The following is a 24,197-nucleotide window of genomic DNA, read 5'->3' on the forward strand; positions in this document are numbered from 1 at the left end:
CCCATGATGTACTCTGCAAAGAAATTAAATAAGCAGGGTGACAGTATGCAGCCTTGATGTATTCCTTTCCTGATGTGGAACCAGTTTGTTGTTCCATGTCTGGTTCTAACTGTTGCTACTTGACCTGCATACAGGTTTCTCAAGAGACAGGTCAGATGGTCTGGTGTTCCCATCTCTTTATGAATTTTCCAGTTTGGTGTGATCCACACAGTCGAAGGCTTTGGCGTAGTCAATAAAGCAGAAGTAGATGTTTTTCTGGAACTCTCTTGCTGTTTCAGTGATCCAGTGGATGTCAGCAATTTGATCTCTTGTTCCTCTGCCTTTTCTAAATCCAACTTGAACATCTGGAAGTTCATGGTTCATGTACTGTTAAAGCCTGGCTTGGAGAATTTTGAGCTTTACTCTGTTAGCGTGTGAGATGAGTGCAATTGTCTGTTAGTTCTTTGGCATTGCCTTTCTTTGGGATTGGAATAGAAACTGCAGAGTATCAGAATCTTTTTCCAATCCTGTGTCCACTTTTCCAGTGCTGTGACCACTGTTGAGTTTTCCAAATTTACTGGCATATGAGTGCAGCACTTTCACAGCATCATCCTTTAGGATGTGAAATAGCTCAACTGGAATCCCATCACATCCACTAGCTTTATTCGTAGTGATGCTTTCTAAGGCCCACTTGACTTCACATTCCATGATGTCTGGCTCTAGGTGAGTGATCACACCATCGTGGTTATCTGGGTCATAAAGATCTTTTTTTTATAGTTCTCTGTATTCTTGCCACTTCTTCTTAATATCTTCTGCTTCTGTTAGGTCCATACCATTTCTGTCCCTTATTGTGCCCATCTTTGCATGAAATGTTCCCTTGTTATCTTTAATTTTCTTGAAGAGATCTCTAGTCTTTCCCATTCTGTTGTTTTCCTCTATTTCTTTGCATTGATCTCTGAGGAAGGCTTTTCTCTCCTTGCTATTCCTTGGTACTCTGCATTCAGATGGGTATATCTTTTCTTTTCTCCTTTGCTTTCAGCTTCTCTCCTTTTCTGAGCTATTTGTAAGGCCTTGTCAGACAACCATTTTGCCTTTTTGTGTTTCTTTTTCTTGGGGATGGTCTTGATCACTGTCCTCTGACAACTAACTTTAAAATTAATGAAGTCACCAGTGTTGAAGTGTCTTCAAATTGTGAGGGCTCACTAAATGTTTCAGGATTCTTATGAGATAATTTCCATAATTTTATTTATTTATATAGAGTGGAGGTCAGAAAGGGCAAGAAAGCTCAGCTCTAGAAATCAAAATATAGGCATCAAGGCATCGATAATAAATAGTGTGTTAGCCAGTTTTAGGGCTGTTTCTGGGCAAGAGGTGGGCAGGATAGATGTGGGGGGCCTGTGTGTCATCTATATTGGTCAGGGTTCTTCAGAGAAATGGAATTGATTATGTAGGGAGTCTATTATATCAATCATAAATATGGGATTTATTATGAGGAATTGACTCCATGATTATGGAGGCTTAGAAGTACAAAGATCAACAGATGGGGACCAAAGAAAGCTGATGGTTTACTTTCAGGTCAAATCCAGAAGTCTGAGAACCAGGACAGCCAGTACTGTTTAACTTATATGCAGAATACATCATGAGAAACACTGGGCTGGATGAAGTACAAGCTGGAATCAAGATTGCTGGGAGAAATATCAACAACCTCAGATATGCAGATGACAACACCCTTGTGGCAGAAAGTGAAGAAGAACTAAAGAGCCTCTTGATGAAAGTGAAAGAGGAAAGTGAAAATGTTGGCTTAAAGCTCAACATTCAGACAACTAAGATCATGGCATCTCATCCCATCACTTCATGGCAAATAGATGGGGAAACAGCAGAAACAGTGTAGACTTTATATTTTTTGGGCTCCAAAATCACTGCAGATGGTGATTGCAGCCATGAAATTAAAAGACGCTGACTCCTTGGAAGGAAAGTTATGACCAACCTAGACAGCATATTAAAAAGCAGAGACATTACTTTGCCAACAAAGGTCCGTCTGGTCAAGGCTATGGTTTTTCCACTGGTCATGTATGGATGTGAGAGTTAGACTGTAAAGAAAGCTGAGAGCTGAAGAATTGATGCTTTTGAACTGTGGTGTTGGAGAAGACGCCTGAAAGTCCCTTGGACTGCAAGGAGATCCAACCAGTCCATCCTAAAGGAGATAAGTCCTGAGTGTTCATTGGAAGGAATGATGTTGACGCTGAAACTCCAATACTTTGGCCACCTGATGCGAAGAGCTGACTCACTTGAAAAGACCCTGATGCTGGGAAAGATTGAGGGCAGGAGGAGGAGGGGACGGCAGAGGATGAGACGGTTGGATGGCATCACAGACTCGATGGGCATGGGTTTGGGTAAACTCTGGGAGTTGGTGATGGACAGAGAGGCCTGGCATGGTGCGGTCCTTGGGGTCGCAAAGAGTTGGACATGACTGAGTGACTGAACTGAACTGAACAGTATCAGTGGAAAAACTCCAGACCCAGATCAGTTTGAGTCCAAAGGCAGGAGAAAACTGATGTCTTATTTAAGCAGTCAGGCAGGAGGTCTTTCCTCTTCCTCCAGCGTCACTGTTGTTGTATTGCCGTCTTTAACTATTCCATAGATAAGGTCCATCCACATTAAGGGGGGCTTCCAGGTTGGCTCAGTGGGCAGACTCTGCCTGCCAAAGCAGGAGACACAGAAGATGCGGATGTGATCCCTGGGTGGGAAAGATCCCCTAGAGAAGGGAATGATAACCCATTCCAGGATTCTTGCCTGGAAGATCCTATGGACAGAGGAGCCTAGCAGGCTATATGGTCCATGGAGTCACAAAGAATTGGATATCATATCCACTACTGTGGGCAGGAATCCCTTAGAAGACATGGAGTAGCCATCATGGTCAACAAAAGAATACGAAATGCAGTACTTGGATGCAATCTCAAAAACGACAGAATTATTTCTGTTCGTTTCCAAGGCAAACCATTCAATATCAAGGTAATCCAAGTCTATGCCCCAACCAGTAACACTGAAGAAGCTGAAGTTGAACGGTTCTATGAAGACCTACAAGACCTTTTACAACTAACACCCAAAAAAGATGTCCTTTTCATTACAGGGGACTGGAATGCAAAAGTAGGAAGTCAAGAAACACCTGGAATAACAGGCAAATTTGACCTTGGAGTACGGAATGAAGCAGGGCAAAGGCTAACAGAGTTTTGCCAAAAGAAAGGACTGGTCATAGCAAAGACCCTCTTCCAACAACACAAGAGAAGACTCTACATATGGATATCACCAGATGGTCAACACCAAAGTCAGATTGATTATATTCTTTGCAGCCAAAGATGGAGAAGCTCTATACAGTCAGCAAAAACAAGACCAGGAGCTGACTGTGGCTCAGATCATGAACTCCTTATTGCCAAATTCAGACTTAAACTGAAGAAAGTAGGGAAAACCACTAGGTGATTCAGGTATGATCTAAATCAAATCCCTTATGACTATACAGTGGAAGTGAGAAATAGATTTAAGGGACTAAATATGATGGACAGAGAGCCTGAAGAACTATGGATGGAGGTTCGTGACATTGTACAGGAGACAGGGATCAAGACCATCCCCATGGAAAAGAAATGCTAAAGGCAAAATGGTTGTCTGAGGAGGCCTTACAAATAGCTGTGAAAAGAAGAGAAGCAAAAAGCAAAGGAGAAAAGGAAAGATATCCCCATTTGAATGCAGAGTTCCAAAGAATAGCAAGGAGAGATAAGAAAGCCTTCCTCAGTAATCACTGCAAAGAAATAGAGGAAAACTGTAGAATGGGAAAGACTAGAGATCTCTTCAAGAAAATTAGAGATATCAAGGGAAAATTTCAGGCAAAGATGGGTTCGATAAAGGCCAGAAATGGTATGGACCTAACAGAAGCAGAAGATATTAAGAAGAGGTGGCAAGAATACACAGAAGAACTGTACAAAAAAGATCTTCATAACCCAGATAACCACGATGGTGTGATCACTCACCTAGAGCCAGACATCATGGAATGTGAAGTCAAGTGGGCCTTAGAAAGCATCCCTACGAGTGAAGCTAGTGGATGTGATGGAATTCCAGTTGAGCTATTTCAAATCCTGAAAGATGATGCTGTGAAAGTGCTGCACTCAATATGCCAGCAAATTTGGAAAACTCAACAGTGGCCACAGGACTGGAAAAGGTCCGTTTTCATTCCAATCCCTAAGAAAGGCAATCCGAAAGAATGCTCAAACTACCGCATAATCTCACTCATCTCACACGCTAGTAAAGTAATGCTCAAAATTCTCCAAGCCAGGCTTCAGCAATACGTGAACAGTGAACTTCCAGATGTTCAACCTGGTTTTAGAAAAGGCAGAGGAACCAGAGATCAAGTTGCCAATATCTGCTGGATCATCGAAAAAGCAAGAGAGTTCCAGAAAAACATCTATGGATGTTTTCTGCTTTATTGACTACGCCAAAGCCTTCGACTGTGTGGATCACAATAAACTGTGGAAAATTCTGAAAGAGATGGGGATACCAGACCACCTGACCTGCCTCTTGAGAAACCTGTATGCAGGTCAGGAAGCAACAGTTAGAACTGGGCATAGAACAACAGACTGGTTCCAAATAGGAAAAGGAGTATGTCAAGGCTGTATATTGTCACCCTGCTTATTTAACTTATATGCAGAGTACATCATGAGAAACGCTGGGCTGGAAGAAGCACAAGGTGGAATCAAGATTGCCAGGAGCAATATCAATAACCTCAGATATGCAGATGACACCACCCTTATGGCAGAAAGTGAAGAGGAAATAAGGAGCTTCTTGATGAAAGTGAAAGAGAGTGAAAAAGTTGGCTTAAATAACATTCAGAAAACTAAGATCATGGTATCCAGTCCCGTCACTTCATGGCAAATAGATGGGGAAACAGTGGCTAACTTTATTTTCTTGGGCTCCAAAATCACTGCAGATGGTGATTGCAGCCATGAAGTTAAAAGACGCTTACTCCTTGGAAGGAAAGTTATGACCAACATAGATAGCATATTAAAAAGCAGAGACATTACTTTGCCAACAAAGGTCCGTCTAGTCAAGGCTATGGTTTTTCCAGTAGTCATGTATGGATGTGAGAGTTGGACTGTGAAGAAAGCTGAGTGCAGAAAAACTGATGCTTTTGAACTGTGGTGTTGCAGAAGACTCTTGAGAGTCCCTTAGACTGCAAGGGACTTAGACTGCAAGATCCAACCAGTCCATCCTAAAGGAGATAAGTCCTGGGTGTTCATTGGAAGGACTGATGCTGAAGCTGAAACTCCAGCACTTCGGCCACCTCATGCAAAGAGTTGACTCATTGGAAAAGACTCTGATGCTGGGAGGGATTAGGGGCAGGAAGAGAAGGGGACGACAGAGGATGAGATGGCTGGATGGCATCACTGACTCAACGGGCATGAGTTTGAGTAAACTCCAGGAGCTGGTGACGGACAGGGAGGCCTGGCGTGCTGTGATTCATGGCGTCGCAGAGTCGGACACAACTGAGCGACTGAACTGAACTGAACTGAGTTCACATTGCCCTCCATATGCTAAGGAGGGCCACCTTCTTTACTCTTCACCAATTAAAAGGGTAATCTCATTCAGTAACACCCATACAATGTTTGGTCAAATGTCTGGGAACCCCTGGGCCCAGTCAAGTTGACAATTAATTGTCGCATCATCCTGTGTTTCCCAAGGAGAGCAGATGTCTGCTGAACAAATGGTACCACCAATACGAGCAAGTGGGCCGGTGGGAAGAAGGACAGAATTCTATTGCCTGGTTAGGTAAAGATGGCAAAGGATACTGCAACCAGCATAATCTGTCCTTGATTCTGCCTTCCAGTCTGGATGGTTCCAACACATTAATCTTGATGTTTAACTGCTCTACATGGAGGTAAATTGTGACGAGTTGAAACTTTAGAAATAAAAGCTTATAAAATCTATTTCTCACACATTTTTTGTCGGTCTTTCCTGAAACGTAAAAAGTAAAAAATCATTTATCTGTCTCTTGTTTTCTATATATAGATTAAGTGAACATCAATGGACTGTCCATCTTTCAAAGACTTCTGAATTTTTTAGAGTAGTTTAGAAATTTGAATTTTCTCACTTATGTAGCTTTAATGTGAAACATATTCTTCACTTCCTTCTAGTGCAAAAGCAGAAACAGAACCATTTTATTTTTTTCTGGTGCCAGAAATATGCTATCTATATGTTTTAGTTTTTATAGTATGCATCTTACGCCAACAAGTACATTTTGAAATAGATTCTGGAAATAGTTTCATTAAATAGAATTAGCTGAGAAAAATTAAGTCCTGATATATTAATAATATATAAATTTAATATCCTGAAATGACAGTCCTTTCATATCAAGTATAATTCAAAATTAATTTTATGTATTTAAACAAAAAGTAGGGGGCAAGATAGGGGTATAAGATTAAGAGATAAATTAGCGACAGGATATATTGTACAGCACAGGGAAATATAGCCATTATCTTGTAATAACTTTAAATGGAGTATAGTCTATAAAATATCGAATGATTATGTTGTACAAATATGTCAATTAAAAAATAAACTTTTTTACTTCTAACATATTTTATTTTGAAATTTCTCTACATTTAACATTGTTTTTTATGCTTAATATTATTATTGTTTGTTTCCTTGTGAGGAAAGTTTCATGATAGTTGACAATAAGAAATTTCAGTATTTAAGGAAGTAAATTTTAAGGTAGGCAAATTAAGAAGTGAAACTAAAATTATATAAAAAGTTTTAATGTTTTTAATATTTCAAGTCTTTTAAAATTCAGATTTATATATTTTAGTGTTGGCAGTCTTAAGATTAATTAAGGCTTTATTGTCAGAACAGAACTTAGGAATGTTATGAAAATATCTCATTTTGAAATAAACCCTATATTGATGTTAAATATGTTTGTAATCATAGCATTACTTAATTGTGAAGTGTTAATCAGTTCTCAAAATTTCAGAAATTATAGTTTTTTAGAAGTTTATCATTTTCTGTAAAGAAAACAGTATCAAATATATAAATAAACTAAGATTTGTTAGAAGTATATATACATTGTTGGAATGAAAAGTGTCACAATTTTCCCAGCATCATTTGTTGAAAAGAAGGTCTTTTTGCCATTGAATGTTTTGGCACCCTTGTTAAAAATCATTTGACCACATATGGGAGGACTTACTTTTCCTTTTTATGTCAATTCAGCTAAAAAAATTATATACAAGGTACTGAAGAAAGGGGGGACTAAGGCAAAGAGATTGGTTAGAATTCTGATGCCCTAAGGTGAGAAGGTGGGACTAAGATCTTAGCAGACTGGAAAAGGAGGTTGGTAGTGAGAGGTTTTACAAAAATAATTGAAAGCTCTTGGTATCTTGCTGATGAAAGAACGGTGCAAAGTTAATTTTGTTTTTGAAGTTTTCAGCTCGGGGAATCATGAGAAGGCTAATGATTGATAAAATGAAAAGTCTAAGGGAATAAAATTAATGGGATCTCATCAATCTTACTCTCTGACTAAACAGGAGGGACCTCATTTTCTCCTTCCAACCTAGAATTTATGATGTTGATTTATACTGCTGTAGACCATTACTTTGGGGAAACCATGGATTATTTTTACACCTCTTAATGAAATAACCTGAAGTGCTGTTATATTTGAAAGACAGAAAAATAAGCAAAGGGAATGCAGATTTAACAAATGTCTCAATAAATAACTGGGTCTTAAACTATAGTCTAAGGGCAAATGAACAATTTCAGAGTTTTGGTAATGCAATAGTGTTTTCAGAGTTACACAAGTATTTTTTTAAATACCAGTGGGAAGAAATGTCAGTATAGTGCTATTTAAAATTCTAAGACATATTCCAATGAACATTTCAAATTGTGTTTGATGTAGGTTGAAAATGAGCTTGATTCTTTAAATCTTTAGGAAATGATAGATTTGGGCGTCAAATGGATATTCTGGCATCAATCATTCTCCCCAAGATGGAAGTTACACTTTTGAGAGTTAACTCTTTTTCAGAGTTGGATGGGTTTGGGGAGCTCTAGTCTGATATGGCTAACATGTAGTTCAAAACTAGGTTCCCGATTGCGATCACTTGTATTCTCAAGTGAGACACTCATGAAAAATACTGGTTTACACACTCACTCGAACCCGCAGAATCGCTGTGCTCTGGGGGACCTGAGTAGAGGGGGATGAAAATCGCTGTGAAAAATGGAAATGGAAAGATGATACCTTTTTTTGTAATTGTTTAATTCCCCTGGATTTAAAATGGATAAAGATTACTCGCTAGTGGAGAATACAAAAAAGTGATGATCTTTTCAGTTTTCAGATAGTTTTGTAAACCTAGGAGAAGACCTCTGAAATTGCCAATTGCGATGTTAGATACAGCGCTCTGTTACATGGCTTCATACATATTTAGATTAGCTCTGTTTCACTCTAAAATTCGGATATAATTTTTGAGCTAAATGACATAAAAGATCCTTTTGTACCTAGTCTATGCTGTTATACACTAAAGGAAAAACGGATATCTGGAAATTTACCAGGTATCTAGCTTACATTTGGATATTTATAAACATTCAGTAAGAACTATGTTATGACTTTTATGCAGGAATTCTCCAACTCATCTCAGGCATTTGAGGAAGTGAGATGCACTTCCCCAAACTGAAGGCTCTCTAATAGAAATAACTGCAATGTGAAGAAGATAGTGAGACTACAGCAATTGTATTTAGTTTGTAAATAATTTTAAAACCACAAATAATATTTCAGGTATGTAAAATAATATTTCAGGTATTTTTCATCCATTTTTCACCCAAGAGTGAAAATTCTAAACTTTACATGGATATAATTTGTACTTAGGTGTTGCTTTATACGTCAGGAAGTATGTATCCTATCTATGATCTATCAGTAGTTGATATTGACAAGTCTTCTACTTTGTACCAAGCCCAGCTGATATTTTTATCCTAATCTTTTAGAAAGAAGCCTTATTGTTGTTACATAATACAAGTTCAACATCATTGAAGCTTTCTGGTGGATTCTTCTTGATGAAATTAATATTTAATTTACTTTTTGATGATATATTTTGGCTTTAATTTCAAGTCCATTTTGTTTAGTAGAATACATTGTCATTTTTTTCATTTATTATTGTTATTAACATGATTTCACTGGCATATCATTTTGCCCTTCTAATCCCAATCCTTCCACATCTCCATGCATTGCTTGTGGCTGTGATAAAGGGTTGCTCATGGCCAAGTTTGGGGATTCGAAGAGCAGAAGACTAGCTAGAACTCAAAGATTCTGTCCTTGATGAAAGGAGGTGGGAATTGTGACTTATGTAAGATCACACTTACATATAAAGACAGAACAAAGTCACTTCACTGTCTTGTGTGGACTGCGAAGCCGTGGACTTCAGGAGGATTTTTCAGCAGGAGCCTCCTGCGTGCTTCCACACAAATCAATTGCCAGTGCCAGAGCTTGGCTTATTGGATTTGCTCTTTTTTTCTGGTCCCGTTGTGGCTGGCTTTGTCCATGTGCATTGCTAGTGCCTGAAATACACACTCTCGTGTCCTTGCCAAGGGTACCAACAGAGAACATTCCCCACGTTTCCAATTAGAGGCTGTTCCAGTTCCATTTAGAAGGGGCTAAGCTCATCAAATTGACAGGAAGTTTAAAAAAAAAATCTTGCCTTAAAAAAAAAAATCATCTTGCATTGAAGCTAAATAATGCTTGGCTTGTACAACTTTGCTATTATTGTTGTTGTTCAGTTACTAAGTTGTATCTGACTGTTTGTGACCCCACGGACTGCAGCACGCCAGACTTCCCTGTCCTTCACTATCTCCCGGAGTTTGCTCAAACTCATGTCCATTGAGTTGATGATGCCATCCAACCATCTCATCCTCCATCACCCCCTTCTCCTCCTGCCCTCAATCATCAGGGTCTTTTCCAATGAGTCAGCTCTTTGCATCAGCTGTGACTTACAAGACTTCTTCAGCGTACTTGCATTTATATTTTTATATGAAATGAAAAACATAGCATTTTAATAAAATATGTGATTTTCTTAGTCATCAGTGATGTGATTTATTTAGCGTGACATGACCTAAATGGGCTGAAGGATACTGATGTGAGGGTTAGCCATTCCTCAACGCACCCGCCCCAACACACACACACAACTTGCAGAGCCACCCCTGCTTTTAGTTCTGCCATGTTCAGAGCCAGGGCGATTCTATTCCTCTGCAGCCATGTACACACGTGCTGGGCAGGTTCCAAAGCAATTAGTTATTCCCAGACTCTCAGTTGCTCTCAAGAAGTCATTTCCTGTTCTGACTCATCTAAGCATAAAACCTCAGATCCAGTCTCTACTACCTGCCATGGTCTGCGCACTGGCTGTAAAAGAATTTCCAGACATGAGGCTGAATCATAGGAGCATAGAGTTTATTAGAATCAGAGATGCTGTTAGAACAGTGGGCTGGCTCAAGGGAGAGTCAGCCCCTTTTGTGGACTAGTAGCCAGTTGTTATGGGCTTCCCTGGTAGCTCAGCTGGTAAGAATCCACCTGCAATGCAGGAGACCTCGGTTGGGAAGATTCCTTTGGAGGAGGGCATGGCAACCCACTCCATTATTCTTGCCTGGAGAATCCCATGGACAGAGGAGCCTGCGGACCCCCTACAGTCCATGGGGTCGCAAAGAGTCAGACACAACTGAGCGACTAAGCACAGCCAATGTTTATAGCCTGAAGGCAGAGAAAATCCTTACTGGAAGGGTGGCTAGAGGTGATTGGTTAGGATGCTTTAGGGCGGGTAATAAAATGGGTATTTTACCAAATATGGGACCAGGAAACTGGCTGGTTACGATCAGGAGACTCATGGTAACAGTTGCTATGTGTGTGTGCTAAGTCACTTCAGTTGTGTCTAACTCTCTGCGACCCCATGGACTGTAGTCTGCCGGCTCCTCTATCCATGGGATTCTCCAGGCAAGAACACTGGAGCAAGTTGCCTTGTCCTTCTCCAGGGGATCTTTCCAGGGATAGAACCTGTGTTTCCTAGTCTCCTGCATTGGCAGGTGAGTTCTTTACCTCTGGCACCACCTGAGAAGCCTTTTGGGCTTGGTTAATCCTGGAAATTTTTGCCCTGTGACCTTAGTACAAGGCTCTATACCTGGGACCTTGAAATAGGCCTCCACACTACCTGCCAAAATATATACTCTAAACTCTCCTATGGTCAACCTTCCAATCTTCCTCCTGATTACTAAACAATACTCGCTGTGCATGTCAAAAGACATGAATGGGTATTGGGAAAGGAGTGATGAGAAGTAATGGATGAAGAGAGGCGGGCATGGGAGGTATTTTAATCACTGACAGTGCTGACACCACAGTTGTGCCAGCAAGAAATGTCCTACTAAACCAGTTCCAGTGGAAAAAGACAGTTCAGAAGATGGATTCAGTTATTTGTGGCTTCATATGATTTGGGACCTACTTAGGAAGCCAAATCCAGCCTCTGTGCCTCGACACTGAATTAATTCTAGGAGACAGAGTTCTGGATCACGTGGAAAAGATTAACTTTGTTGCTTTGCTGGGCGAAGGGGGCCACAGTGGGCTGATGTCCTCAAAACTGTGTGTCCCAACTTGGAGGTGGTAGTGAGTAGTTTCGTCCTTGGGCTTGTAGTTTTGGGTGGTCCAAAGAGGGCGTGATCAGCTCGTGGACATTCTCCTGACTGGTGGTGAAGTAATCTGGAGTCAGTCATCGGCCTTCTGGTTCCAGTGGGTCTGGGGTCTGTGTGTTTGTGGGCAGCATACAGGTAATCTGTCTCACCTGGTGGGGGTTTCGGCGTCTGCAAAACACTTCAAAGGTGCTGTGCTGAATGGGCTTCCCCGGTGGCTCAGCAGTAAGGAATCCACCTGCCGATGCAGGAGACTCAGGTTCCATCCCCGGGTCAGGAAGATCCCCTGGAGAAGGAATGGCAACCCACTTCAGTATTCTTGCCTACAGAATCCTATGGACAGAGGGGGCTGTAGCCTGGTGGGCTACAGTCCATGGGATGGCAAAGAGCTATTGATTAAATAACAGCATCGTGCTGTGTATCCCTTGAGGGGAAACCAGGACTCTGGGCCAGGCCTGCACTATTGTTTCCTGACTGCCCCTCTTTATCTCTGCATCTCCCCCATTCCCTACTTAGCAGTTATTTGGACCTGGTTGTTACAACTCAGGGAGGTTCCTGGAGGCTGAATGAAGACTGTTTTTGGTAATCCAGAAATGGGGGACACAGGAAGCCTTTTGTGCCCAGGAGCCCCACACATTCTGGCCTGACACCGTGATCATCCACTTACTGGATGAGTGAATGAGGGAATTCTGAGAGAAACTGTTGGCAGGGGAGTGGTTTGCCAATAATCAGTCAAGGGCTTTCCTGGTTTCCCTTGGACAGAAAATTTAATATGTTCTATAATATCTGATTCAAATACCAAACTCTGGTTTTGGACAATCTAGTTTTGTTTTTTTTTTAATTGTCTTTCTTTTTCTTTTAACCTTCTGATGATTTCTTCTTCTCTTCTTTCCTCAAGGTTTGTCTCTATTCTATAGAGAAATGCATATTTTCTGCCTGGAATATTACTATTGCCTTGTGATTATCAAAAACAAACATTGCAAAAGCCTACTTCATGTGAACACAAGCAAAATCCAGCATCTGTGCATTCATCGTATAAGAAAGAATATATTCTCTCAATATATTTAAAATTAAGAATATGAGCATCATGAGGACACAGAATATATTACAGCTAAATAAATAAGGAAGCAATACATCTATAAAAACCATGCAAATATCAATAATATTTTACAGGACTCGCAAACTTCCTTCCAAAAATTCTTGTATGTTTTGATTTCTAAAATTCATATATGCATAAATTTTATGTTAATCTATAAAGAAAAAATCATGATGTGTAAACTCTGCACTGTGGGCTACAATCCATGGGGTCACAAATAGTGGGACACGACTGAGTGACTAACACTTTCACGTTGCCCTTATGAAGGCAAACTCATAGTGAAGCCACTGTTGTCATGGATAACAGTAAACCTTTAAAAGAGGCTTAAATGCATATTACACTGTGCATTTTATACTGGGATGATGTTGCTTCTGGAGAAGAGATAAATCAGATCATTAAAATACTATGATGCTGCAAGCTATCTTAGCACTGTGCCGTCAAGTGCTTTTGCAGTCAGGTTTTAAAATGGCATGCTAAATTCAGTTAACCGGTTTCAAAAACCACAAACAGTACTTTTCAATCTTGAGTAGGAAGCAAGGCTGATGGGCTGCAGACAGGTAAAAAAAGACAGGAAAGTGCTTATTGACATGGGCAGTTAGTTTCGAGGCAAAGGCTGATTTAATAAAGATACAGACATTACAGGTTTTCAAAAGTAAGTAGAGATGAGAAGTGGACGCATTATGGAGCTCATGACATAATTCAGGCTGTGTGAGATGGTGAAAATTTGACGCAAATACCAATTAGCTTTCCCTGGTTGAGCTGTGCACTGCAAACATACTACAGTATCAAAGTTATTTCTATAATCAGGGGGTTTCACATGGCCTTGTCAAGCAGTTACATTTTCCCATAAATGTTCTTCTAGAAACACTGCTGTGCTCTGTGGTATAATGGCTCACTTACACATTTAAAAGCCTAAACCAACAACATCTTGATGTTAGTTAAGAAAAATGCGTTTCCGAACTATGCAGTGATTTGTGCAAAGTTTTAGGTTTAGCCTTTGGGTCAGAACAAGTTTATTTTTCTAAAGTTGTCGAAGCTCTATTTTGTTCATCTGTAAAATGAAGATGCTTCTGATTTTGATTTAGTCATAATCTAGTCCAATAAACAATAATTTACTGAAAGTCCAACTATAAGCTGGGGCTTCCCTGGTGGCTCGGGCAGTAAAGAATCTAACAACAAGGTGGTGACATCGCTCACTTTGTGGAACTTTCCTTGGAATGTAAAATAAATGAATTGTACAGTCCTGAGTTTAATAACTTGCCATAAGAAGTTTTGTTGGGATTAGACATTTCCCCATAATTCAAAGATGAGGTTCGTTAAGGCAGAAGTTCTGAAATATTTTGGTCTCAAAAGCCTTATCTTCTCTTAAATACTGAAGACCTCAAAGTGCTGCAGCTTATTAGCTATATCATTCAATATTTGTCATGTTAGACATTTCAACTGATAAAATTTTAAATAACTATTAATTCATAGAAAAACCACACTGAAAACCAATTATGTGTTAACATAAAAGCATATTTTAAAACATTGGTTAATATTAACATATCCATTAATAAATATTAAAATAAGAATAGTTAGGGTGATTACATTGTTTCACAATTTTGTGAATCTAACCCTGGCTTAATAGGACATAGCTAGATGCTCAGATCTGCTTCTGTATTACAAATTTCTAATGTGCTCTTATGATGGAAGTATATGAAGAAAATTCAGCCTCACAGAGAATGTAGAGGGAAAAAGGAAGAGTGTTTCACAGCCTTTTCACATGGCTACTAGCCCAAACCTCATAAAGTGATAGTTTCACAAAGCTTAGTTGCAATGGGGAATGTGAAACTTTATCAGTGTTCATATTCTATTACATTAACATCTGCTAATGTATTTTCTCTTCAAATGCCTCTCTTACCCATGCATAATTATTTAACACCAAAATTACTAGATAACAGTTATTGGATCACTGTTAAGCAGATCTTCCAAATATGAACATATTTGATTACTCAATATCAAAAATCCACTTGTTCACATAAACAACAGTCACATTGAAAAATTACTTTGGTATTGAGGATCTATCAAATACATGCTGATGGATATGTTTCAGTTTGCTTGAATTTCTTCATTGGCAGCAAATATTTTCAGTTTGTTTTCCTTGAAAAGTCAGCAGATTTATTCTGTTCTTTCTGCAGAAAATATATGTAATCAAAATTTACATTTTGAAAAATTAGTAATTTTGAATGCCTCATCAAGGAGATTTTAAAGTAAGGCTTTTGTACCCTCAAGAATGCATGGGAATGAATTATGTAAGGGAACCTAACAGCTAAGGTTTGGTGCCATTGTTCTGATTCAGCAGTTTTATTCACTTATTACTTTTGCACCATCAATGCAACTGTCAACACAGATGTTTCAGTGTAAGTCCTAAGATTTAAAAGTTATCCAACAATTTGAATATTTCAATACTCCTTGTGTTTGTTGCCAAGCGTTCATATAAACGAAGATCTATGATGACTGGGCCATGCTGAATTTGAGAAAAATAAGCAAGCTCAGCCATGTCTGTACATCTGTCAATCTGTTAGACAAACGTAAGGTTCCGTAGACAAGATGTTAACTCTCTCTTCTTGTTTAAAGCTAAAATTTTACATCTGCAAGTTTCTATATAGTTGGAAAGTGGCAGTGTCTTTCTTGGGTTTTGTTGTTTTTTTTAAAAACACTTTTCAGCCAGTAGACATTGAGCAGTGTCAGCTGACGAAAACATTGCTTGATTAGTTTTTCTGGTCTTGTCTGTGCTTCTATAGTCAACACAATAACTTGCTTTGTAAGATATCTCAGTGACTGTTATTTTTAGTCTGAAAAGTGAAACATGAATTTTTGCTTTTTTTGGTTTTGCAATATCATTTTTTGTTTATTCAAAATTTTCCCAAATAAAAAGTAATATGTAATAACTATGTAATTATATAACATTATCTCATATACTAATACAATTATTAGCATGCATTAATTCACCATAAAATTAAAATATGTGAATTTTATTATATTTAAAGAGGCATTGTAGACATTTGTAAGGAAAATTAGAAAACTTGCTTTCTTAACCTAAGTGCATGTTTTAACACCTAACGATGCTGAAAAAGAAATTGAAATAACAGAGTTCTCTGACTCATGGAAGTGAAAGATCTCCTTCAAAGAAAATGAACTAAACTCTAAATAAGAAATGAAAGTATAATGAAATCTGTACTTCCCCAGGCTTCATAGATGTTAAAATTTAACTGTGTGTTATGCAGCAGGACAGTTTTGAATGGTATTACTGCATTAGTTCAGTTGTGGCATAATTTTGAGGTCATTAAAGAAAAAGAACTGAATTTTTCAACTGAAAATGTGATGAACTCTTTAAAATCGAAAAACTAGCTGTTACAGCTTTCAAACTAGAAATGCAAAAGACAGCAAAGCATCTTAAAAGGTTAGGTTCTCACATTGGTTGGAGAGGCACACACAATACTCTCTCTAAAAGAGAGTTTTAGCTTTTAAAGAGCATATTATGTTTATGTTTAAAATATTCAAGACTTCCCAAACTATTAACTGTCTCAAAATAATGCTGCAATCAAACTGTCACAATAAAACTACTATAAAATATATTTCTTCCTAAATCACAATAGGGCAAATTATTAATATCAATAAAGCTGAAGGAAAGATTTTTTTTTCCCATCTTTTCATTTCTTATGTAAAGCTCTTTCATTTTATTTGGAGTACATTTCTCCTTTCCATAAATAAGAGACCTCTTTGAAATACGAGTTTCATTCTTTTCTCAAACTTTAGATATAGACATTGTAATGGTGATGGAGAAAGTGAATTTTAGTCTCCTCCATCTCTGACAAAATGTCCATCCTTCACAGTAAGAAAAATATAAATACATTTATTTCATTTCAGAGGAAATACTGTTAAATTTCATAATGCTTATACTTTATCTATCTATATCTATCTATATATGTGTGTGTGTGTGTTTGTGTGTGTATATTTATAAAACAGGACAGGAAAAACGTACTAATTCTAGTTGTGCTTCCATGTGGACTCAAGGCAAAATTCAAGATTTCTAAATTAGAATGTATTAGACAAAAATGGAGTTACAGAGATTATAGCAGGGGAAATTAAAGATAACAGGTCAGTGCCCTATTAAATCATTGAAAATAAAGTAGGTTCATCTCTGAAACCGTATGTCATCTCTACCCTAAACTCACTGCCTGAGACTGCTCTTGAAATCATAAGCGAGCCCTTTAACCACACTTGTGATGTCATCACGTGTCATGTAGGATCTGAACCCTCGGCCCTACATTCCTGAGAAATGAGGATAGCAAAAGACAACATTTTAGTAGGATCGTGAAACAGGTTAGCCGTTGGATATCATGAAAGAGTCTCCTGAACCCTAGAGGCCTCTGACCATAACTTGAACAGTAAGGAGAATAATTTGTGATAACAACAACAAAATCCTAAAACCTCAGTAATTTCAGGTAATTGAAATTAATTCTTGCTCATGTAGCCTTATCAGGAAAAGGCTGTGCTCCACTTCCATTTCGGAATTGGAGCTGGAGTTCTACGTCTTTGAGGTCCGCCTCCTGATGTTGACCCTGGGAGAGAGAAAGGGAGTGGATAATTTTTTCAAGAAATACTTGTGAGCTCAGCCTTCGAGTAAACATTGCTGTTTTGCCTACATTTCACTGGACACAGTACCCAGAGTTGCAAGGAAGCCTAGAAACATAGTCAGCTGTGTGCCCAGGAAGAAAAAGATGTGGTTCAGTAAATAGGAGGGCAGTCTTAAATACAACACCTAAGTACACTTAAATACAACATTAATGATTTCCTGTAAGTGCCTCTGGATTGGGTGTTGATATAAAGCATTGCAAATCAGTCAACAATACAAGATGATCAAGTTATATCAGTTCATATAACTCATACAAGTTATACATATAACTTGATTATCTTGTATTGTTGACTGATTTGCAATTATTTTTATAGACAAAGACAAAGACATGTGTTATATTCAGTAACATTTATTGTGCACCTGTTATGTCCAAGCAGTGTCCTGGGTTGTGGATAAGGGGAGGAAGAATAGACATAAAGGCCCTTGTGTACATCCTTATAGTCTAGTGGGAGTAGGTGGTCAATAAAAAGATAATAAATATGAAATAATAGTGAATTGTTATATTAAAAAAAAATGAAGAGACAAAAGAAAGTGGGAGTCAATGCTGCCTTAGAGTGGGTCATTCAGAAAGGTCTTTCCTCAAAGATATTTGAGCGAAGAACTGAAGAATAAGAAAGATTCATGGGTGCAGAGCCCTGGGGGAGAGAGACTGCAGACCTAGAAAAGAGCAAGTTCCAAGTGCTCAGCATGAGAACAGCCTAGGGTGCTGGAGAAACAGAAAGTGTCCATGTGTTTTGAGAGGAGAGTGAGATTAACAGCCTGGGGTATGCTGGGCAGGTGGTCTGGGAAATGAACACCCAGGATGTTGTGTTCCATTACAGAGAGTTGTGGCTTTAACCTCAGGGCAATGGGAAGCCAGGTGTGTATCATGATTTGATTTGTGTTTCTAAAAGTTGATTCAGATTGTTTAGTGGAGCATAGACTTGGGGAGCTCTAAGTCCAAGGTCACTGTACTTCTGCATAATAATTTATGTCATTGCCCTAGACAACCTGAAGCAATAAATCAATCTCAATATCCTTAAATTCAGTGTAGGCTGTTTTTACAAATCACTGTGTTGTTTACTTTTTGTTTGTTTTTGCAGCTCACAGGGGCCATGTATTACTGTGCTGGTCATATTACTGGTGTCTAATTCACAAATGATTATTTTCCCCAAAGAATTTTTTTTTAAGCAATCAGTGCTCTCACCATTAATACAATGACAAAAATACATTTTTTCAGTTCTCAGAACTGGAATTTCTCTCAACGTTGTCTGGCATGAGTTATAAAAATGACAAATGTTAGCCTTCAAACTAGGGAACAGAATACCAACTACATTCTCACAGGAATTATAGGAACAGCTCTGCAAGGTTGAAACATTCTCATCAAAAAGGAGATAGTGAGGAGCACTAATGACTATTGTTAAGTATTATGCAAAACAGTAAAAAGAATGTAATGAATAATAAAGAATCCAGATAACTGAGGATGAGATGGTTAGAGCCCATCACCGACTCAATGGACTTGAGTTTGGGTAGCTCTGGGAGATGGTGAAGGACAGGGAAACCTGGCGTGCTGCAGTCCATGGCATCCCAAAGAATCGGACACAACTTAGCAACTGAATAACAACAAAAATAACTGAAGTAGGCAAGCTTAATGGCTGGATCTTTTCAATACCAGTAAAACTGCTAAATAATGATAGGCAGTTTGCATAATTCTCTACAAAAGAGAATTATTCTTTTCTTGTACACAGTAGGTATTAACATATGCATTTCTTGAAAAATTGATCAAATACCCATTGACTTAGATGAAGGAAAAAAGTCTCTGCTAGGAGGAGACCTGATCCAAATAAACTCTTTTTCTTCATTTCTGTTTCTTTAATGGAAATTCCATGCAGGTATTTCTTTCTGTTTTTCTTTTCCAAAAAGGCAAAAGAACTGTTTTCAAAACACTTATGCAAAAGAATTTCTTTGTTAATTCTAAATTTATTGTTATTGTTATTGTTATTCTAACAGTGTCCTGCAATAAAGTGAGTCTAAGTAGAGAATGCCTCTAAATTGTAGGGGAACAATCCTACAATCCTTTCAGCTTCAACAGATCAGTGCAATTTACTAGTTAAAAAACCCACAAAAAATTAAATATTTCCTTTACTTTGTAGAACTAGTGACATCAGTCTGCAGTTATGGGCTTGTGCATTCACATCCAGAGATGCACTAAGAAGCATCCTCAGATACACACAGACATACACGCACACATGGTCTTAATACCCAGAACTAATTCTATCCAGAAAGAGTGCTAGCCGTTAATATTTCAGCCCCAGACCATTATTAAGTGTTGCCTTACAAAACATTTCTAACTTTGTACGACTTTTGATTTATCACTAATACCATAGTAGCAAAGACAAATTAAGTTTCACAATCATCTTTTAAATTGAATACCATGTGTCTCCAAGATAAATCATAGCCTTTGATGCCTTTGCCCATAAATAAGAGAAAATCAATTCAAAGTAACTGAGACTATAGGGACGTGTATTGTTTCAAAAAGCGAGAAGCTCAGAGAGTTGCAGGTCCAGACAAGGTGAATACAATGCCCGGTGATATCCTTAAGGACTCACAGTTCTCCATGGTTCCATTCTGCTCATCATTTGTTGTGGTTGTTTAGTCACTAAGTCATTTCTGACTCTTGTGTGACCCCATGGACTGTAGCCCGCCAGACTCCTCTGTCCATGGAATTCTCTAGTCAAGAACACTGGAGTGGGTTGCCATTTCCTTCTCCAGGGGATCTTCCTGACCCAGGGATCAAACCCACACCTCCTGCAATGCAGGCAGATTTTTTTTTTTTTTTACCACTAAGACACTTGGGAAGTCTCTGCTCATCATAAGAGTCAGAATTTTCTTTCTTTAGCCTCTGCCAACATCATGTTGCCACCACACATGATCCCAAAGGGGCCAACACCAACATGACGACAGTCGGAGCTGGGAAAGCTATACGCCTTGTCTCTATATGTTATCAAGTGAAACATTCTCAGAAGCCCTCCAATAGGTTCAGTAGTACGTGATCCTGGCTGCATACTCACTTCAGAATCAATTCCGGGAAATGGAAACGAGACTACCACTTGTGGTTTATAACAGCTAAGATGCTGCAGAGGCTCATGATAAATCAGGCTTCCCTGAAAACACATACGGAGCTTCCCAGGTGGCTCAGTGGTGAAGAATCCACCTGCCAAGGCAGGAGACGCAAGTTCAATACCTGGGTCAGGATGATCCCCTGGAGAAGGCAGTGGTAACCCACATCAGTATTCTTACCTGGAGAATCCCGTGGGCAGAGGAGCCTGGCAGGCTGCAGTCCATGGGGTCACAAAGAGTCAGATACAACTGGGTGACCAAACAGGAAAACGCCTAAGTGAGCAGGGAAGAACAGACCCCTGGACTGGGGGAGACTGAGAAGACTGGGGGGAGACTGGATGTTGAGTAGACAGAATCCCAAGGAGCACTTTGAAAACTAGCATGGGATGAAGAGGAAAACAGGATCGGGAACTCCCTGGTGGTCCAGTGGTTAGGACTCCTCACTTTTACTCCCGAGCGTCTGGGTTCAATCCCCGGTCAGGGAAGTAAGATCCTTCAAAGTGCACGGCCCAGCCAAAACCACAACGATGAAGGGGCAACGCAGTGCAGTCAGCCAGAGGAGAGGGCTTCATGATTTACGGTGCTGCACTTTCAATGCTGTCTCAGCGGTTTAAAGACTCTTTTAAATCACACGCAGCAGTCGCATCTAGAATAGGTGGACGTTTACTCAAACCTTGACTTACTTATGGATTTTGTTGTTGGTTAGTCGCTCAGTGGTGTCAGACTCTTTTGTGGCTCCATGGACCATAACCTGCCAGGCTCCTCTGTCCATGGGGATTCTCCAGGCAAGACTACTGGAGTGGGTTTTCATTTCCTCCTCCAGGGGGTCATCCCAACCTAGGGATCGAACCCATGTCTCCTGCGTCACCTGCATTGGCAGGCGTATTCTTTACCACTGCACCACCTGGGAAGCCCTATCTATGGATTCATTTTGCAAAAAAAAAAAAAAAACTGTTGTCTGATTATAAAGACCATTGTCTTTATATGATTTTTACTTGATTAGATGAAGGAATGACATTTTAAGGTTTTTTGAAGTGGCTCTTTTAATTGATAAAAATCTTGTAGTAGTAATATATAAATAACATTATAGTCTTAACATTATTATGCAGCTTTTATTTAACCATTTAATTTCCCTTAATAGGGTTATAAGGGAGAATCCTGAATAATTCAATGATATCTTACTCAGTATCATTTTAAGTCATAAATACAGAATAAGACTAATTGTCTTTTTCTCAATTTTTAAGATCCTGACTTTAAGGACCTTGGAGTTTTGAAACCATTACCAGGTTGGTAAAACAGATATTTAATACTGTTCAGAGACCTTTGTTTTCTGCTGTGATATATACTTTTGGTTTATTACTCAAGTTCCATTTTTGTATGTTTGTCTGGCATCTCGTTATTTAGTGTGTGAGTTTGAGATGGGCGGCCCTGAAGGCATTGTGGAGTCTATACAAATTATGAAGGAAGGCAAAGCTTCTGCTAGCGAGGCTGTTGATTGCAAGTGGTACATCCGAGCACCCCCGCGATCCAAGGTCAGTCTCAAGGTGGAATGCAGGTTTGACAGACAACTTGAAAAGTGTCTCCAGCATTGCATTGCTTTGAACCAACCAGACATGCTCAGTCCATTACAGAGTGCAATCATAAGAGATCATTTTATTTTTGTTTTGAAATGTAGCGTGTCTTCCTCTGTTTAATGTAACTTTCAAGGTCACAATAATATGGAAAGAATGCTTAAGAGATCCTTGGATAATCTGGACAAGAGACTCTAGGGTAAATCTACCTCTAAAAAATGGAATGAAATGTTGCAAGCAAGCTATGGTTTAATTAACTTATGCCCGTATTGTCAGTATCTGCAGTTTGCTTGCTTTTTAACTTAAAATCTGTGAAAGAAATTGTCCAGGGCTCACAAAGTCATGTATTTCTGGTGTGTAACATTGTGGTCCAAATTCAGACTCAGATCTCTGTTTTGGAAACACTTGTTTAGAACAACTCTATTCATTCTATTATGGATGCATCTTAAGAAACGCTGGGATGAGACTTTTGTACCAGTAGCAATCACTGGTTTAGCGTGTTGATTATTTGCTTATTCTCCCTTTATTGTCATCCTTTAGAAGTAGAATATAGTTACAATAAAGCTTTACTGATTTATTAGATTTGGAGTTGCCGATTTATTGAGGTTGAACAGTTTGTTATTTAATTAATTGACCTAGTGTGTCTATAACCTCTCAAGGACTATGCTGAAGAAATGAAAATTATGCTGTCACATTTCCAGTTTGATTTTTAGACAACTATGTATCAAAATAATCCATGAAATAAGACAAGATCATTGAGGTATTTATAAGATGTGGTAGAGTGAGGGAGAAGACCACTTGCCCCTGGTGAGGGGAAGCAAGTTGGATTGCAAGGCGTCTTCTGAGCTTTGATGAGAAATGATGCTCTTGGGTAGACAGGGTGGGACTTGCCCTGTTAGGTAGAGTAAATAGCTTCCTTAAGGTCATGGGATCATAAGAGATCCCCCCTCTCAGGAATTAATTGCATGTGACCACATGAAAGCAGGATTCTGGAGGTGAATGGTTAAGCTGAAGGATTCTGTTAGTGCCCTTCAAGAGCCCAGATTCATCCTGAGTGCATTAGTGATGCATGTGCGTGTGTGTGTGCTAAGTCCCTTCCATCATATCTGACTCTGAGACCACACGGACTGTAGCCCGCGAGGCTCCTCTATCCATGGGATTCTCCAAGCAAGAATACTGGAGTGGCTTGCCATGCCCTCCGCTTAGTGATACATACAAGAGTGTGAAACAGCAAAGTGATGTGGTTAGAGTGTATATTTTCAAAAAAACAGATTTTCCTTGTCTAGAAAGGACAGAGTTGTCATTCCAAGCTAGATATGAAAGAATTTGGTGACTGGATATTCCAAATAAGGGAAAAATAAGACTCATCTCCAAGTGAATTGGTATTTCAGGAAATATTTTTATCTTTCTTCTCTTGATTTCCCATGAATATGTCTCTGGGGTTTGCATCTAATTTGGAAGTGTGACATATTTTCCCCAAACTTCTGGTGATGGAGATTCAGACCGTGGTCCAGTTTCCAGCTTTACCACTACAGGTCTCTCTGCATCAGAACAAATCTTTTAAAAGGTTAATTAACTTTGTTAAAATTATGATTTATGAAGAAAGACATAGTTACTACTTCCATTAAAAAAATCCAAGGCTACTGGTGACATAAAACCCCACCTCCTACAAAGATTATGCAGGAATTCGATTGCAGTTTATTATGTTCTTACATAATTTGTGGATTCACATGTGCTATTCATTTTCCTTCAACTCTATGAGTGAAAGCTATTTTAGATTTTTTTTTCAACAGGAAGTATCTGAGCCCCACTTCATGGTCATAACTGGCATCTCTGTCACCACAGTGTCAAAGAGAGGGTGTCAATGAAAGTGCGAACCCACACCGTTTCCTTCCAGCTGGTAAATAGACCATCTTTTGTACAATCCCAGAACAATGCCAGGTATACCTGCCTGTTACAGAATCTGGCATTCTGTGACCCAAGGAGGAAGCCGCCTGCAGAGCTGGACAAAGATGACTCTATTGTGACAGGCCTTCTCTGTTAAATTAAAGGTTAGGGAATAGGAAGTGGCTTTGAATAACTGTCGAAA

At 39.0% G+C, this 24,197-nt stretch overlaps 1 protein-coding gene across 6 annotated transcripts in view; it reads left to right on the plus strand.

The window, feature by feature from the left end:
• The window catches only part of NETO1 (neuropilin and tolloid like 1), a 116,529-nt gene that overhangs the window by 36,316 nt on the left and 56,016 nt on the right, over positions 1-24,197 (plus strand). For 4 of the 6 annotated variants that reach the window (XM_043889633.1, XM_043889631.1, XM_043889632.1 and 1 more), the window contains exons 5-6: positions 21,782-21,823; positions 21,903-22,069. In XM_043889633.1, coding sequence (XP_043745568.1) covers positions 21,782-21,823; positions 21,903-22,069 — 209 coding nt within the window. The remainder of the gene's footprint in view (positions 1-21,781; positions 21,824-21,902; positions 22,070-24,197) is intronic. The other 2 variants (XM_043889635.1, XM_043889634.1) reach the window with 1 other exon arrangement.

Source organism: Cervus elaphus, chromosome 27 (assembly GCF_910594005.1).
Source record: "Cervus elaphus chromosome 27, mCerEla1.1, whole genome shotgun sequence".
NCBI classification, from domain to species: Eukaryota; Metazoa; Chordata; class Mammalia; order Artiodactyla; family Cervidae; genus Cervus; species Cervus elaphus.